Raw genomic sequence first — 17,763 nt, 5'->3', positions numbered from 1 at the left:
AGGGAGAGCAATCCTCGCTGTTCTTTCAGAGGGCATGGTGCTGGGGGGCTGGGTGGACCACGATCTGGGGCCCATGATTTGGGGAACCTCGGGGAGCTCTCAGGTTCCACCTTGATGGCTGTGTTTGCTCAAGTTACTTCCTCAAGTACAGAGGATAATGGTACCTAACCCTTGGGGTTCCTTGAGAAGACTGGCTTGCAGCGCAGGTAGGGCGCCCGGCTCCCCGCGGAGCGCTCGCTAGGGGTGGGCTCTTCCCGGGATGGGTGCGGAGGGGATCGGAGAGCTCCTCAAGGGGGCTCCCAACGCTCACGCCATTCGCCACCGCGGCTGGCTTACAAACACTCCACCGGAGCCCCAGGTCATTTTGGTTTCTCTTCACCCCCCGGGGGTGGGGCGGGGGGAGTCACCCTCGCGGCGCCCCGCACCCAGCGAGGGGCTCGCGCGCCCGCGGACCGGTTTCCAATCCGGCTGCCGTCGCGACTGATTTCGATCCGGTCCCGGGATCGGGTCGGTGAGTTGTTTGTTTTGTTTTGTTTTGTTTTTTTAAAGATTTTATTTATTTATTCACGAGAGACCAGAGAGAGAGGCAGAGCCCCAGGCGGAGGCAGAAGCGGGCTCCGTGCGGGGAGCCCGACGCGGGACTCGATCCCGGGACCCCAGGATCACGCTCGGGGCCGAGGGCGGCGCGAGACCGCGGAGCCCCCCGGGCTGCCCTGGGTCGTGAGCTCTGACCTCTCTGGCCGCGGCCCAGAGCGGGAAAGCGAAACCGCTGGTTCGGCTCGCGGCGGCGAGGAGCGCGCGCTCGCCCGCCCGGGGCGCGCCCGGCCGAGCACCGCCCGCGCCCGCGCCCGCCCCCGCCCCCGCGCCCGCGCCCGCGCCCGCGCCCGCGCGCGGACTCCCCTAAGTTTCGATTCCCCGCCGGAGCCCGGCCCGCGGCGCGCCATGGCCGACCCGGAGGTGTGCTGCTTCATCACCAAGATCCTGTGCGCCCACGGGGGCCGCATGGCCCTGGACGCGCTGCTGCAGGAGATCGCGCTCTCCGAGGCGCAGCTCCGCGAGGTGCTGGAGGCGGCTGGGCCCGACCGCTTCGTGCTGCTGGAGACGGGCGACAGGGCCGGGGTCACCCGGGCGGTGGTGGCCGCCACCCGCGCCCGCGTCTGCCGTCGCAAGTTCTGCCAGAGGCCCTGCGAAGACCTGCACCTCTGCAAGCTCAACCTGCTGGGCCGGTGCCACTACTCGCAGGCGGAGAGGTGAGCGCGCGCGGACGCAGGGGCTGCGGCTCCGCCGGGGGCGCGCCGTCGTGGGGACCCGGTCCCCGCCGGCCTCCGCCTCCAGCCTGCCCCCCCCCCCCGCCGGCCGCCGCCGCCTCCAGACCTGTCCTCGAACCCCGGTGGCTCCACAGCGCCCCGGGGAAGACCACGCCTCGCTCCTCCCCCCAGGGGAATATGTTGCTTTTTGGGGGGGTGGGGGACGTCCGCTGGGTCTTGAGCATCTGGAGGCAGGTTTGGGAACCGAGGACGGCGCCTCCACTATGTGGCACCCTGGACTCCCGAGGCTTTCCCTTTCTGCTGCGTGGTCCCTGCGCACCCGGATCGTCATCGCCGCGAGGGGGCCCTGCGCTTGCCCCCCACCCCTCCATCCCTGGCCGCCGCCAGGCCCCTCGGGGTCACTTGTCGGGTCCCTGAAGCCAGCCGCCACCCCCTGAGCGGAATGGCCCTCCTCGAGGTTCCCGATGATGTCGGGTCCTCTCCCAGCGCTGCTGCCCCGGGGTCCCCGAGGTGGCCCGAGCTGGTGACTGCCCGCCCTTGGGACCCCCTCTGAAACAGGGCGGCGTACCTCTCAGGCAGCTGCTTCTGCGTTTCTTCCACTCGTTCATTTTTTTTTTTTTTTTTTTTTTGCCTCCTAAATATAGTGTGCCCCGCGGATTGGGTTAAGCCTTTTGACCTGTCTGTTCTCCCGAGGACAGCCCACTCCCTTGGGCCCAGCTGTCACATCTGCAGAGATGGCTTCCATGTGTCTGCCGGCCGCCCCGGCCTCCCTGCTACATCTGGGCTCTGCTCTCCCGTTGCCTGGGCAACGTCTGCACCCTGACTGTCACACCCCTCTTCCTTCCTCCAGGGCAGGGTCTCTGGCACGCCCCCGCCCCCTTTTCTTCACCCTTCACAATACCTTCCTTACCCAGCCTTCTTCTGGAGGCCTCCTGTCCCCTTCCTGCTTGGTTTCCCCACCCCACCCCACTTCGGATTGAAATCTTGTTCAATTAGTGAATGGTTCTCTCTGTCCATCTTTTTCTGTCCCTGTGCACTTCTGCTCAATTATTTTTCTTGATATAGTACTTTTCACACTTGGCCCCCTCCTTGAAAACTTTAAGTGGTTTGTCTTGGTGTCCACAATGGTGGCCGTCAATCTTTTGATCTTGTGCTTCTTAGCAACAACCTTTGGATGACTCACCCTCAGTGTATGTGTAGTAAACCATGCCAAACATGAGGGCTTTTTTTTTTTTTTTTTGAAGATTTTATTTATTCAGGAGAGACACACACAGAGAGTAGAGAGAGAGGGAGGCAGAGACACAGGCAGAGGGAGAAGCAGGCTCCATGCGGGGAGCCTGACCTGGGACTGGATCCCAGGTCTCCAGGATCATGCCCTGGGCTGAAGGCAGCACTAAACCACTGGGCCACCCGGGCTGCCCATGACCGGTGCTTTAAATGGATGACGTAGATGAGATAGTATTTTTAAAAAAAATTTAAAGGACAAAGTGGTAACATTTTTAAAAAGCGCTGAATGTGCTCCATCATTAAAAAAAAAAAAATACTTATTGAGGGCGCCTGGGTAGCTCAATTGGTTAAGCCCCTGTCTGCCCTCTGCCCCTGTGATGATCCCAAGGGAGTCTGGCATCAGTCTCATCATCGAGAGCCTGGTTCCCCCTCTCCCTCTGCCATTCCCCCTGCTTGTGCTCTTTGGCTCTGTCTCTCTGTCAAATAAATAAATAATAAATAAATAATAATAAATAAATAAATAAATCCTTTAAAAAAATAAAAATATTTATTGAATGTGTTGTGAGGCACCAATTTGAAAATCTGTTTCTAAGTTTTGGTGAATTATGAATGAGTATAGAGGAAATCCTCTAGTCACAGAAACCCAAGAAATCTGGGAGGAGGGAAGGAGGGCAGAAAGTGGTGGATAGAAAGGGAAGGAACATTCTAGTACCGTACTTGAATAAGAACAGTGTTGAAAAGATGATTTTTTTCTTTGTATGTGTGCTTTTCTGTTCTGTTCCTAAAAATTCTTCAACTAGAGTTGGCTTTTAGTTTTAAATACACATGTCCCTTATCTTTTAATTTTTATGTTAGATATTTTCAAAATGTACTAGAGAAAAGAGAATGATGAACCTCCATGTACCCATCATTTCAATTCAGCAATTTTCAAAATATGGCCAGTTTTGTTTCATTTATGTCCTCCTTCCCCATCCCTGTACCCAACTTCCAACGTATTATCTTTTTTTTTTTTAAGATTTTATTTATTTATTCATGAGAAACACAAAAAGAGAGAGGCAGAGACACAGGCAGAGGGAGAAGCAGGCTCCGTGCAGGGAGCCCGACGTGGGACTCGATCCAGGGAATTCCAGGATCATTCCCTGGGCTGAAGGTGGCACTTAACCGCTGAGCCACCCGGGCTGCCTCCAACGTATTATTTTAAGCCAAATTCCAGAGATTATGTGTTTCATAAATTCTTTAGTATCTCCAACGGGTAGACTCTAATTTATTAACATAACCACAGTACAACAATCACAGTTTTTTGCAGTTACAATTTTAATATAATCTAATATCCGGTTGGCATTCAGATTTCTCTGATTGCCTCATAATAGGACTTGCATTTTCAGGAAGAAACCCGCAGAGACATAATCCATAATGTGTAAATATGTTACATATCCAATATATTTAGAAACTTTCAATTTCTTATACCATATGTTTAGACACATTAGTTTTGTGTGGTTTTTTTAAGAAAGTTTAGTTTTTTGTTTTATGAATATTATTATGGTATTTTTGTGTGTATGGTTTGAAACATCAAGACCACATTTTAAACTGCTAAATTGAATTGTTAACCAGAATTTTTGTGTGTTTTAAAAGGGGAGATAAAATACAGGGATAATTTGGTCTATTCAAATTTGGATGGATCCTCTGGGGAATTCATTAGTCTTTTTTTTCTTTTAGTGAAGTGATAAATTCTCCTTACATTTATTGGTCTAGTTGACCTTTTATTTCCTTTTTCATCACTTTTGAGTTAGAGCATTACAAATTTTTAATCCATTGACGTGTACTGTGTCCTCATAATCAGGCCCTTGAGAGACTTTTTTTTTTTTTTTGACTTGAAACCTAGAACAATTTTTTCCCCAAGTTTGTTTGTTTGTTTATTTTTAAAAAAAGATTTTATTTATTTATTCATGGGAGACACAGGGAGGCGGGACATAGCAGAGGGAAAAGCAGGCTCCTTGCAGTGAACCTGATGTGGGACTTGTTCCCAGGACCCAGGGATCAGGACCTGAGCGGAAGGCAGATCAACCACTGAGCCACTCAGGTGCCCATCCCCCAAATATGTTTTAAAAGTATTCCCCCCTTCTTAGAAATTTATAAAATCTTCTAAAACTTGACATGTCTAAGTCTAAAGTCTAAGGACTTTGTGGATTACAAGTTAATGGGATCTGTTGACCAGTTAATACTCCTATCAATTGCCTGAGGGCAGTTTGCATTTTGCTGTTGGACTTATAAAATTTCCTTTATATTCCTTTATATAAAAATTCCTTTATATTCATAGATTGGATTTTTCCTCTTTATCCTGCAGTTCTAGTCTTTTTTTTAATTTTTATTTATTTATGATAGTCACAGAGAGAGAGAGGGAGAGAGGCAGAGACATAGGCAGAGGGAGAAGCTGGCTCCATGCACCGGGAGCCAGACGTGGGATTCGATCCTGGGTCTCCAGGATCACACCCTGGGCCAAAGGCAGGCGCTAAACCGCTGCGCCACCCAGGGATCCCTCTAGTCTTTCTTATATTGCTTTTAGCTATACGTGTTAGTCAACAGGGGCTTGCTTGAATGTTAGGTATTCTCTTGTTTTGGTGCATCAGTTTGGATATTTTTTTCTTTAAGATTTCATTTATTTATTTGAGAGGGAGAGAGGGAGAAAGCGAGGACAAGCAGGGAGAGTGGCAGAATGGAAGGGAGAAGCAGTCTCCCTGCTGAGCAGGGAAGCATGGCCTGCGGCTCCCAGAACTCCCAAGACCAAGACCAGAGCAAAGGCAGACGCTCAACTGACTGAGCCACCCAGGCTCCCCCAGTTTGGATATTTCTATCTGCTTTGCTGAAATATATGCCCAAGCAGGGAGTCCTAATCCCACTTCCAAGGTAAGCAATAACTACCATTTATTGAACAAATAACTATGTATCAGGCCCTGTAACAGGCACTTTAGAGATGGTGTCCAAGCTAGTCTTCACCGTGGCTCCTGAGGGAGGTATTGTAAATCCCATCTTAATATAAGGCAACTCAGACCAGAGCTGTTTAGAAATTTAGAAATGTACATTTAAAAAATATATTTTATTTATTTATTTAGAAAAGTACCGAAGTCCATAGAGCAGATAACTTGCAGAGTTGTTGAACCCAGATCCATCTGTATGATTTCTTAACTAGCTACTCACGTGGTGTAGTAGCTGTGTGAAGTAGGACCTTTCAGTAATTCAAGTTGTGTGTTGTTGGTGGTGCTTTTTTTTTTTTTTTCAAGAATAACTGTTTAACTGTGTGAAGCAGGCTGTTGAGCATTTTCAACCAGCTTTGCGGTTTTTGCCAATGTGGGTGTTTCCTCTGGGTTCTTTCCTGTTTGTATGCCTTTCCTGTTTGATTAATTGTAACTTTGGGTGCGGTGGGTAGATGGGAAGAGGTTTAATTGACTATTCAATAAATTGGAAAAAAAAAAGCCCAAATTGCAAAGAATAATATAACAAGCATCAGAGTATTTATTTTTTATTTTTTTTAACTAATTTATTTATTTATGATAGTCACACAGAGAGAGAGAGAGAGGCAGAGACACAGGCAGAGGGAGAAGCAGGCTCCATGCACCAGGAGCCTGACGTGGGATTCGATCCTGGGTTTCCAGGATCGAGCCCTGGGCCAAAGGCAGGCACTAAACCGCTGCGCCACCCAGGGATCCCTATTTTTATTTTTTTTTTAAGATTTTATTTATTCATAGAGAAAGAGGGAGAGAGGGGCAGAGACACAGGCAAGGGGGAGAAGCAGGCTCCATACAGGAAGCCCGATGCGGGACTCTATCCAGTCTCCAGGATCACACCTGGCTGCAGGCGGCACTAAACCGCTGCGCCACCAGGGCTGCCCCACATCAGAGTATTTTACATATTCTGAATATGTAATATAACAAAGGTTATATTAGAGAAACTACAATATAATAAGCTTACAACTCACCTCCCAGAATAAAGAAATACTAACATTTTTCATTTTCACATATCTTTCAAAGTAAAATAAAAACCATAATGGGCCTAAAACTATTTTCGATTTCTTAGTCTCATTCCCTTCTCTCCCCAGAAGTAACCTCGATTGGGATTATGGTATGTGTTCTGACCCTCCATGATTTTATAATTTCCTCACATATATGTTTGTATCCGTGTATGAAATGTAGTATTGTTGTATGTATTTTAGAATTTTTACTCAGTTATGTTTTGGGGATCTATTCCTGTTGACATATAAGGATCTAATTTATTCATTTTAACAGCTATATAGTATTTCTTTAAAGATTTTATTTATTTATTCATGAGAGACAGAGAGATAGAGGCAGAGACATAGGCAGAGGGAGAAGCAGACACACTACAGGGAGCCCAATATGGGCTTCCGGGATCACGCCCAGAGCTGAAGGCAGACGCTCAACCCCTGAGCCACCCAGGCCTCCTTAGTATTTCATCCTGTAATTTATGGCACAGCTCAGTACCTGTTGTCAAAGAAATGGTCATTTGGGATATTTCCAGTTTTTTGCTATAACGAACCATGCTGCCAAGACTACACGTCTCTTGGTGCTTCTCCAGAGTAGATCATTAGGAAGTGGAATTGCTGGGTTGAATGGTTGCACAGCTTCAACTTTTCCAGATCCTGACAAATATTTTCATGTTCAAGAGTCCCAGTTTCCCCATCTCAGGGCCAGCTGGCACTGGGTATTTTCAGACTTAAAAATTTATGCCAATTTGAAGGGCATAACATGACATCTTACTAATTTTGAAAGGATTTTCAAGTCTTATGAAAAATTATAAAGCATCCAATGAGTTATCTGTGTACCCATGAATCAGCTTCAGAAATGCAATGTTAAGGGCAGCCCGGGTGGCTCAGCGGTTTACGCCACCTCCAGCCCGGGGTGTGATCCTGGAGACCCGGATCAAGTCTCACATTGGGCTCCCTGCATGAAACCTACTACTCCCTCTGCCTGCGTCTCTGCCCCCCCCCCCCGCCCCTGTCTGCAATAAATAAATAAAATAAAATAAAATAAAATAAAATAAAGAAATACAATGTTAATCATTTAACCCTCCCCCGAATTCTGTCTCTTTTTAAGTAAGCTCCATGCCCAGCGTGGAGCCCACCATGCAGCTTGAACTAACAACCCTGAGATCAAGACCTGAGCTGAGATCTAAAGTCAGATGCTTAGCCGACTGAGCCACCCAGGGGCCTCTGAATTCCCTTTCTTGCTCATCTCCCCCATCTTAGAGGTGATAGAGATAAATACTGTTGTTTTTTTCTCTTCTGTTTTAATAAGGTATCATGGATTTAGAAACATTGTATATACTTAATGTGTACAATATGATACTGTTTTTTTTTAAGATTTAATTTATTTATTCATGAAAGACACAGAGAGAGAAAGGCAGAGATGTAAGCAGAGGGAGAAGCGGGCTCCAGGCAGGGAGCCCAATGGAGGACTCAATCCTGAGATTGCGAATCACGCCCTGAGCCAGGGGCAGGTGTTCAACCGCTGAACCACCCAGGTGTCCCTTGTTTTTTTTTTTTTTTTTTTAAGTAATCTGTATGCCCAAAGTGGGGCTCAAACTCCAGAGCCTGAGATCAAGAGTCCCATGCTCCCCAGAATGAGCCAGCCAGCCAGGTGCTCCTGTGGTATTTTGATATACGTATACATTGTGAAATTATTCCCTCAATCAAGCTAATTAACCTATCTCTTTACACCCCCCCTTTTTTTTATGATGAAAACGCTTGTGATCAGCTTTCTCAGCAAATTTCAAGTATGCGTTATTGTTGTCTATAGCCACCATAGCGTACCTTAGATCTCCAGAATTTATTCATCTTATAACTGAAAATTTATATCCTTTGACCAGTATCAGTGTATTGCTCCCACCTGCCCCTCACCTCCAGTCCCTGGCAACTGCCATTCTACTTTCTGTGAGTTTGACTTTTTAGATTCCACGTATAGGAGAGATCATTACAGTACTTGCTATCTGCCTTGTATCACTTAGTATAATGTCTTTTAGGTTTATCCATGTTGTTGTAAATGGCAGGATTTTTTTCTTTTTTATGGCTGAATCACATATTCCTTTGTATATCTATATATCTGTGTCTGTGTCTGTATCCCTCATTTTCTTTATCCATTCATCTATCGGTGGATGTTTTGGTTGTTTCCAGATCTTGGCTCTTGTGACTAATGCTGCTTTGAACATGGGAGTGCAGATATCTCTTTGAGATATGATGTCATTTCTTTTGGGTATATACCTGAAAGTGGGATTGCTGATTATGCGGTAGTTCTATTTTTAATTTTTTGAGAAGTCTTTGTTCTGTTTTATTTAGTGACTGTATCAATTTATAATCCTACTGATAGTGCTCTGAATTTGATTTTTATTTATTTTTATTTATTTTATTTTATTTTTTAAAAGATTTTATTTATTTATTTATTCATGAAAGACACACACACACACAGAGGCAGAGACACAGGCAGAGGGAGAAGCAGGCTCCATGCAGGGAGCCCGACGTGGGACTCGATCCTGGGACTCCAGGACCACGCCCTGGGCCAAAGGCAGGCGCTAAACCGCTGAGCCACCCAGGGATTCCCTGATTTTTATTTTTACTATACACTTATTTTTAAATATATATATGTATTTCTTTTTTTAAAAAAAAAAGCTTTTACTTATTTGAGAGACAGAGCATGAGAGAGAGAGGCTGACTCCCCACTGAGCAGGGAGCCTGACATGGAACCCATTCCAGGACTCTGGGATCATGACCCCAGCCAAAGACAGATGCTCAACCAATAGAGCCAACCAGGTGCCCTATGTGTGCATTTCTAAGCAATATTTAGTATTGTTTTGCCTGTTTTCAAGCCTATAAATGATATCAATGCTAGGTATGCAAATACTTATTTGCTTTTGTGTGCACAGCATGATGATTCTGAGACTCACCTGTAGACCTGGACAAGATGGACTTCCTCCCTGAGCCCTCTGCTTTACAATCCTAGTTGTAGCTGTCTTTTACTTATTTATTTATTTTTCTTATTTATGATAGTCACACATAGAGAGAGAGAGGCAGAAACACAGGCAGAGGGAGAAGCAGGCTCCATACACCGGGAGCCCGACGTGGGATTCGATCCTGGGTCTCCAGGATCGCGCCCTGGGCCAAAGGCAGGCGCCAAACCTCTGCGCCACCCAGGGATCCCTGTAGCTGTCTTTTAGTTACATCCCTGCTCGCTCTTTGAGGAGTCCATGGGGCCAAGGAATTGTGCCCATCTAGAACCTATAGCGCTTACTTTGATTCTAGACCTTGATCCAGGTTCCTGGGACCCTGGACTTCCAGAGCCCACTTCTTCCAGAGCCCAGGGCTTCTTCCCCAGGTCTTCCTCCATGTGGCTGGCATGTTCATCGCCTGTATCTGATGGCTCTAGCAGTGTGGCCAGAGTTGGAAGCCAGGGCCGACTTGCTTCATTCTTATATAGCTCATCGGAGAACGCAGAGGAGTCTGAGAAGAATTCACACTTGGTTTTCCAGGTCATTTTGAAAGTATATTTGTTAAGATGGGAAGACAGATCATATTTTATTGAACCATTTTGTAGCTTGATTTTTTACTTTTAAATGCTTAGGCACTTGGTGCGTAGACTTCCATTTTATCTTGCCCTGGGTCCCCTACATTTTAGGAGAGGGACTGCTTTCATTCTGTGATATGAATAGCTTTCTTTTTGTATGAATGTGCAACTTACATATCAATTTTTCTTATCAAAATAGAGATTGTAATTTTTTGTTATTACAAACCGTGATGCATTGAATATGATGCTATATCTCTCCTTGTGACATGTGCAAGGGTCCCCTAGATAGCTGCTAGTATACTTACCTTCAGTTTTATGAGATAATCCCAAATTGTTTTCCAAGGGTGTAGACCAATTTTACTCCCATCAGAAGCATTCGAGCATTCCCTTGCTTCATATTCTTGCCATTTGACAAGATTGGCCTTTAGGGGGGTTGTCATGTGGTAGGGGGTGAGCAGGGGCAAAAAGAGCTACAGTAGCTTTATTGCTCTGTCAGGCAAAGGAAGCTGCAGCAAACACCTACAAGCCTGTGGGGAGGAGACATCGTCAGCCTTTTAAAATTTGTGCCAGTACAAGGAGTGTGAAATTGTACCTCACTGTGGTTTTAATTCTTTATATATTTCTAGGTCTCTAGCTGTCTTAAGATCTAATGCTCGTATTTTAGGTTTGTCTTACGTGGTGTCAAATTTTTAGCACTTGCTTCTTATTTCCATTTTGCTTTTTTTTTTTTTTTGAGGTCTTATTGCTTTATTTTTGCTTGTGATAGTCATTTATTTATTTATTTTACCATTTTTGAGGATATCCTTCACGCTTCTCTTGATGAGCACTGAGTAATGGATAGAATTGCTGAATCAGTGGAACAGACACTTGAAATTAATAGAACCCTGTGTATTAAGTACACTGGAATTAAAATTATTTTTTTTATTTTTAAAGATTTTATTTATTAATTAATGAGAGAGAGAGAGAGAGAGAGGGGAGAGCACAGGCAGAGAGAGAAGCAGGCTCCATGCAAGGAGCCTGATGTGGGACTCGATCATGAGTCTCCAGGATCAGGCCCTGGGCTGAAGGCAGCGCTAAACCGCTGAGCCACCCGGGCTGCCCGGAATTAAAATTAAGAGACAAGACAAAACAAAACAAAGAGGAATGACCTTCAAACTGGGGGAAAAATGTGTACAGTTCAATGGCAACAAGTACATTCATGATGTTGTGCAATCATTACCATATCTGGTTCCAGAACATTTTCCTCAGCCCAAACAGAAACCCTACACCAATCAGCAGTCTCCTTGTTCTCCCCTCTTTCCGGCAACCCTGGCAACCTCTAATCTACTTGTCTTGTTGTCTCCATGGGTGTGCCTTTTCTGGATGTTTCTCACAAATGGAATCATACTATTTGTCCCATTGTGCCTGGGTTCTTTCCCTCAGCATAATGTTTTCAAGGTTTGCCTTTCACTTTTGCATGTTCCGTGTCATTTGTGTGTTGTACTTACCGAGAAGTCTTCCTGGAAGTTCCTTCTGTTACTGCGTGTGCTTGGTCCGTGGAGTTTAGTTGACCGGTTGATGGCCATGGAGGCTGAGCTGTTTTTTGTGACATCAGGGCCCAGAGAGGGGCGTGTGCCCCATAAGAATCATTTGGGAATTCGTGTCTCTTTTTAGATTTGCTTCATGTTTATTTTCATTTGACCGAATATGCAGCTTCAGTGCAGCTTCCTGCAGAAATTAAACTGAGAAACATAATGACATTATAAGTGATCCTGTGAATCTTGATAAAATGTTGAGTAAGTGACAAAGAAGCATCTGATAACAAAATGTTTTCTACTTTTTACATAATCTAGAGATGGCAAGAGTGAACAATGAAAACAAATACAGGGTTGCTTTCCTCCCGTTCTAATTTGCTTACTGCTCCTTGACTACATTTACTTCCAAACAGGTATCTTTGATCTTTACCTACAGGTTATTCTGGAATTGGCAAGGCCCCAGAATGGGGGTGGGAAAGGGGTAAAGGAATCCAGGAGGACTGGGGATTTCAGACCCAGTGAGGAGTCAGTTCACGCAAGTCAGAGCAGAGGAGCTGGACTCAGTTTTGTTTTGTTTTTAACATTTATTTATTTATCCATGTGAGACACACAGAGAGAGAGGCAGATACCCAGGCCTGTGTCCCCTCCCTGTGGGGAGCCTGATATGGAACTCAAACCTAGGACCCTGGGATCACGACCTGAGCCGAAGGCAGACCCTCAACCACTGAGCCACCTGGAGATTTTTAGAAGTCCCTTAGGTGTTTCTAATGGGCGACACTAATTGGAGCACTGGAGACTGGAGGCATTGTCTGCCATAACAGAGAGGTGATTTCTGGGCGCCCTACTCTCAGTACAATAAGCTGCACACGGATCCTTGGTGCCCCTGCCATCCTCCGCAGGCCTGGTCTTCTCCTGATGCCCTCTGCTGCTCAGCGTCTTGCAGCCAACCAGGTGCCTTCCTGCAGCTGGAGCTCACCTGTGGCATCAGTCGGCTGGCCTTCTCTTCTTTGCACCTTGTGGGGTCCAGATAGTACAGTTGTGCTTAAAGCTGGCTCATTTCGGGGTGCCTGGGTGGCCCCGTCAGTTAAGTGTCTGCCTTCAACCATAAAGAATTATGAAAATTAGATGAACAGGGAAGAAACTGACATTTTCCAGTTATAATTATTTTTTAAGGTTTTGTTTTTGGGGCACCTGGGTGGCTCTGTTGGTTAAGTGTCTGCCTTTGGCTCAGGTCATGATCCCAGGGTCCTGGGATGGAGCCCCACATCAGGCTTCCTGCCCGGTGGGGAGTCTGCTTCCCCCTCTGCCCCTCCTCCCCTGGCTTGTGCTCTCTCTTAAATAAATAAAATCTTAAAAAAAAAAAAAAAAAAGCTGGTTCGTTTCTTCAGCTCCACGTTTTCTCTACCCCTACCACCCCCATTCTTACCCTTATCCCACCCCTGTGTTCTCTCTTGGCCTACTCTGATCCTTCCCCTGGTAATAGGGCTTCCAGATTCTCGGAGCTGCCCCTGCATCTAGTAGTGAGGCCGGTTGACCTTGAACGTCAGCAGCACAAACAACAGAGAATGGGAGCCTCATGGCTTTGGAATCATATTTCATTACAATTGTTTATGATGGATGACATTTTATTCTTTAGACCAGCGTTCTCTAGATTTTATCTTTTACAAGTCCTGGTTTCTTTTTCACCTGGTTTATATCACGGTGAGCAATTTCCTGTTTTCCATACAAATCAACATATCATTGTTTTTATCAACCCCTCCCCACGAGGTGTTGGGGGGGGAGAAAGGGAGGGGTAATTTTGAGACAGATTCCTGTCAAAAAACAAGACTCTCCCTTAGGTTGTTATCTTTTCCCTGTTGGTCTGGTGGTTGAGCCCAGGCCTGGCTCTGTGTTTACTGGCTGGTGAAGCCCGAGAGCTCCGGGGTGACCATCTCGTTCTGGAACCTAGCTTGGACTCTGATCGGACTAGTCCAGCTAGCAGTTCTCAGCTCCAGCTGCACAGTAGAGTCACCTGCCACCCCTTGTCAAATTAAATCAGTCTCCGAGGGTTAGGCTTAGGTATTTCCAAACACTCCCCAGTTGATTATTATGTGTAGCCAGGGATGAGAGCCACTCTACCGCCCAGACCTCATCTGAGGTGTAGGGGAGGATTTATTGCCAGGGTTAAAATAATATTTTGTTCTGTGGCTGGAAGAGAAAAGTGAAAAGGTCATTTGTTTTTAGGCTTTCGGCCAGAGATCCTGACACAGAGACAATTGTGCTCTTTCAAGGCCGTCTTTGCTCTTTTTAAAAAAAGTTATCATCTCCTATCCCAACTCACTCTGTTTGAAGTTTATCTGCTCCCAGTGCAGCAAAATTCTGCAAACATTTGTTTTTCCCTGGGCAGTACATAATGGTTTGTAGGAGTGCTCACCTCTGTGCCGGGAGGTGGGGAGCCCCGTGGCTGTGCTCCAGCCTTCCGCAGTCTCTGATGTCCTCCAGACTCCCAAGAGGACTCATGGGCCAGGGGGGCAGCAGCATCACCTGGGCACTTGTTAGAAATGCAAATCCTCAGTCCCCACCCCAGACCTACTGATCAGAAACTCTGGGTGTGGAGCCCAACAATCTGTTCTAACAAACCTTCTAGGTGATTTTTTTTTTTTTAAGGTTTTATTTATGTACTCATGAGAGGCACAGAGAGGCAGAGACACAGGCAGACAGAGAAGCAGGCTCCTCGCAGGGAGCCCGATGTGGGACTCGATCCCAGGACTCCGGGATCGCACCCTGAACCCAAGGCAGATGCTCAACCACTGAGCCACCCAGGTGCCCCCCAAGAAGTAGTTTCTGTCATTTGCTCTTTCCCTGCTACCTCCTCTACATGATTTACATGCATTTGCTCTCCTTATACTCTGCTCTCAATTTTCCATTAATAGCTGGGGAACAGTGGTTTAAATAATCCAGAATGACTTCTTTTTCTTCTCCTCCTCCTCTTCCTCCTCCTTCTCTTTTCTTCTTTGTCTTCGTCTTCTTCTTCGTTGTCTTTCTTTTTCTTCTCTTTCTCCTGCCCCCCTCCCTTTTTTGGTTTGAAAAAGTTTTGATCCATTTTTGTTTTTCCAGATTAGGCTTTGTTTATTTGTTTTTGAGATCGGGGTTCACATATCAGGTCTTCCTCTTATTTGAGTTGCCTTTGATTTCTCGTTTTATTTTTCTCATTTCTCATTTTATCAGTCTCAGTTTCCCAAAGTATAAAAAGTAAACTGCTTCCTCAGAGGCTTACCATGTAGATGCAGAGTTCCTGGCACTTAGTGCGCATGTAGTAAACGTCTTTTTGTTTTGTCTTCCCGGGTTTGCTCCCAAAGAGATGAGCACAAACTGCCCCAGCCTCGTGGCTGACCAATATGCTGAAATGAGGGCAAAGAGAAAGCCTCCGAGAAGTGGGGAGAAGTCAGGGGAATGTGGGAAAATGGGTAGGGCCTCCCAGGGAGGAGGCTGCTCGTCAGACACCAGGGCTAAACAACTAAACAGAGATGTTGGAGACCGAAGCTGGATGCAGGGTGAGTGTCCCAAATCTGGAGGAATGAGCAGTTTGCCTGAGGATGGAGGTAAGAAGTGACTAGGGAAACCCGGCCTTCAGACAGGCAGCAGCAGGGACCCAGCCAGCAAGTGTGTGCTAGGCGGGCCATTCTGCCAGACATGAGGGCCTTAGGTGAGCTTGGAGAAGCCTAGAGACTCAGGGCTCCAGACAGAACCATTAGGCTGCCTGGTGGCCTTTATTTAGAGGAAACGTTGACTTCAGGGACCTTGGACGTGGCCTCTTCCTCTTCCTCAGCTGGGACAGATAGGACCATTGCTGCATCTAGCTGTGACGTGGAGAGGGGCCGGGTGCTCTTCTATGATCCTCATTTGGCCGTCAGAGGGGTGCCATAGTCTTGGCACCCAGTTCAGGATGACTGGATGGAGCTAAAGGGAAAGTAAACGTTCTAAACTCCTTTCCAGTCACAGCTGTCATGTATCTCTGAGACAGAGGTGGAACCTGCCTCGCAGGGGGGTGTTTGTTTCAACGAGGTTATTGTCAGCTCCAGGGCAAGGGGATCATTGTTGGCACTGGCCAGTGGAGTGAGAGGCCTTATAGTTAAGAGGTCTCACATTCATCTGGCGATGGGGGGGCCTGGGCCAGAGGCTGAGCCCTCCCCCTGCTGTAAGTTCTCTTGAGATTCTCCCCACGGTGGGAGGAGTGTTAGGGTGGAGTCTAGCCCAGCTGCTGAGGGCTCTGGGGGGGGGGGGTGGAGACTGTTGGGAGCAGTTATGGGATCACAGAACCCCAAAACCAGCTGAGAGAGCTGAAGTCAGCTTTATCCAGGAGTGCCAGAGACCTACCTAGAAGGGCCCGCCTGAGGAAAGGGCCCGCCTGAGGAAATGGCTGTTACCAGAGCCTGACCAGTGGCCCATGACTTCTCTCTCTATGAAGCAAAGTGCAAGGGAGAGCTGGTTGGGGTTTAAGGGCTCAGATGGTAGCAGACACAGTCGTTGATTCCGTGATTTTTTTTTTTTGATTCTGTGATTTTTAAAAATTTTTAGGAGGTTCCACAGCTAGATCTGAAGGCAATTCCAGAGGGTTTCAGAAATGTCTTATACACAAGCAGCATTTGAATAGCGGCTTCTATTTTTTAAAAGTAATCTCTGGGGATCCCTGGGTGGCGCAGCGGTTTAGCGCCTGCCTTTGGCCCAGGGCGTGATCCTGGAGACCCGGGATCGAATCCCACGTCAGGCTCCCGGTGCCTGGAGCCTGCTTCTCCCTCTGCCTGTGTCTCTGCCTCTCTCTCTCTCTCTCTCTCTCTCTCTCTCTCTGTGACTATCATAAATTAAAAAAAAAAAAGTAATCTCTGCACCCAGTGCGGGGCTCAAACTCATCAAGAGTTGCATACTCTACTGACTGAGCCAGCCGGGTGCCCAGAGTAAATGACTTGTAAAGATTAATTCGTGGAGAAAGACTTTTATCTAGATGTTTACATTAAAAACATTTTCAGCTTCAGTAAGATAATTTTGCAAAGTTGTTTGCATTTCTGCTTATTAGTAACAAACAACTAAAAAATAGTGGCAACAGATAAATGTTTAATATTTTGGAAATGAAAGAAAACCATTAAAAGGAAGATTTTGGGCAGCCTGGGTGGCTCAGCGGTTTAGCACTCTCTTTGGCCCAGGGCCTGATCCTGGGGACCTGGAATTGAGTCCCACATCAGGCTCCCTGCTGGAGCCTGCTTCTCCCTCTGCCTGTGTCTCTGCCTCTCTCTTTCTGTCTGTGTCTCTCATGAATAAATAAATAATTAATAAATAATCTTAAAAAAAGAAAAGAAAGATTTTAATTCTCTATAAGGAAAATAGAACTTGAATAAATGGAGAGAGAGTTTCTGTTCCAGAATCAGAAGATTAATTAATGAACTTAAGATGACATAATATCTGATCTAACTTCTGGAGTTAACATAAATTAGATTCTCAATATGATATTTTCCTGGAAATTGACAAAACCACAATAATTTCTATAGAGAAAATGATAGGTAAGCACACTAAAGAGTTTTTGGAAAAGGAGCAAACCAGTGATGTGACAAATTACTCTGTTAATATTTAAAATATTGTGCAAAGGAGATTTAAGTTGTATTAGATTCAAAGCAGAACAGTAGATTGATAAAATCACAATAGAGATTGTGACAGTTCTAAATCTTTTACAACATTATCATAAAATAGTCCAGGATAACAGAATAAAAAGAAAAGAATCCTATTTAATAGAATTATTATTGAGGGGCGCCTGGGTGGCTCAGTCAGCTAAGTGTCCGACTCTTGATTTTGGTTCAGGTCATGATCTCAGGGTTGTAAGACTGAGCCCTGAGGCGGGCTCTGCACTGGGCATGGAGCCTGCTTACGATTCTCTCTCTCTCTCTCTCTCTCTCTCCCTCTGCCCCTCCCCTTTCTTCCTTCCCTTCTTAAAAAAAATAGAATTGTTATTGAGAAAAGTTGATGGGGATCCCTGGGTGGCGCAGCGGTTTGGCGCCTGCCTTTGGCCCAGGGCGCGATCCTGGAGACCCGGGATCGAATCCCACATCGGGCTCCCGGTGCATGGAGCCTGCTTCTCCCTCTGCCTGTGTCTCTGCCTCTCTCTCTCTGTGACTATCATAAATAAATAAAAATTAAAAAAAAAAGAAAAGTTGATGTAAA

At 46.2% G+C, this 17,763-nt stretch overlaps 1 protein-coding gene across 2 annotated transcripts in view; it reads left to right on the top strand.

Moving 5' to 3' along the window:
• Positions 1 to 889: 889 nt before the first annotated feature.
• The window catches only part of ZC3HAV1 (zinc finger CCCH-type containing, antiviral 1), a 63,353-nt gene continuing 46,479 nt past the window's right edge, over positions 890 to 17,763 (top strand). Inside the window, exon 1 of one of the 2 annotated variants that reach the window (XM_055335207.1) lies at positions 890 to 1,250. In XM_055335207.1, coding sequence (XP_055191182.1) covers positions 943 to 1,250 — 308 coding nt within the window. In that variant the 5' untranslated portion in view covers positions 890 to 942. The remainder of the gene's footprint in view (positions 1,251 to 17,763) is intronic. The other variant, XM_055335208.1, reaches the window with a different exon arrangement.

Source organism: Nyctereutes procyonoides, unplaced genomic scaffold (assembly GCF_905146905.1).
Source record: "Nyctereutes procyonoides isolate TBG_1078 unplaced genomic scaffold, NYPRO_anot_genome, whole genome shotgun sequence".
NCBI lineage: Eukaryota > Metazoa > Chordata > Mammalia > Carnivora > Canidae > Nyctereutes > Nyctereutes procyonoides.
The sequence above is the reverse complement of the archived record's forward strand: the minus strand, read 5'-3'. Positions and strand labels throughout refer to the sequence as shown.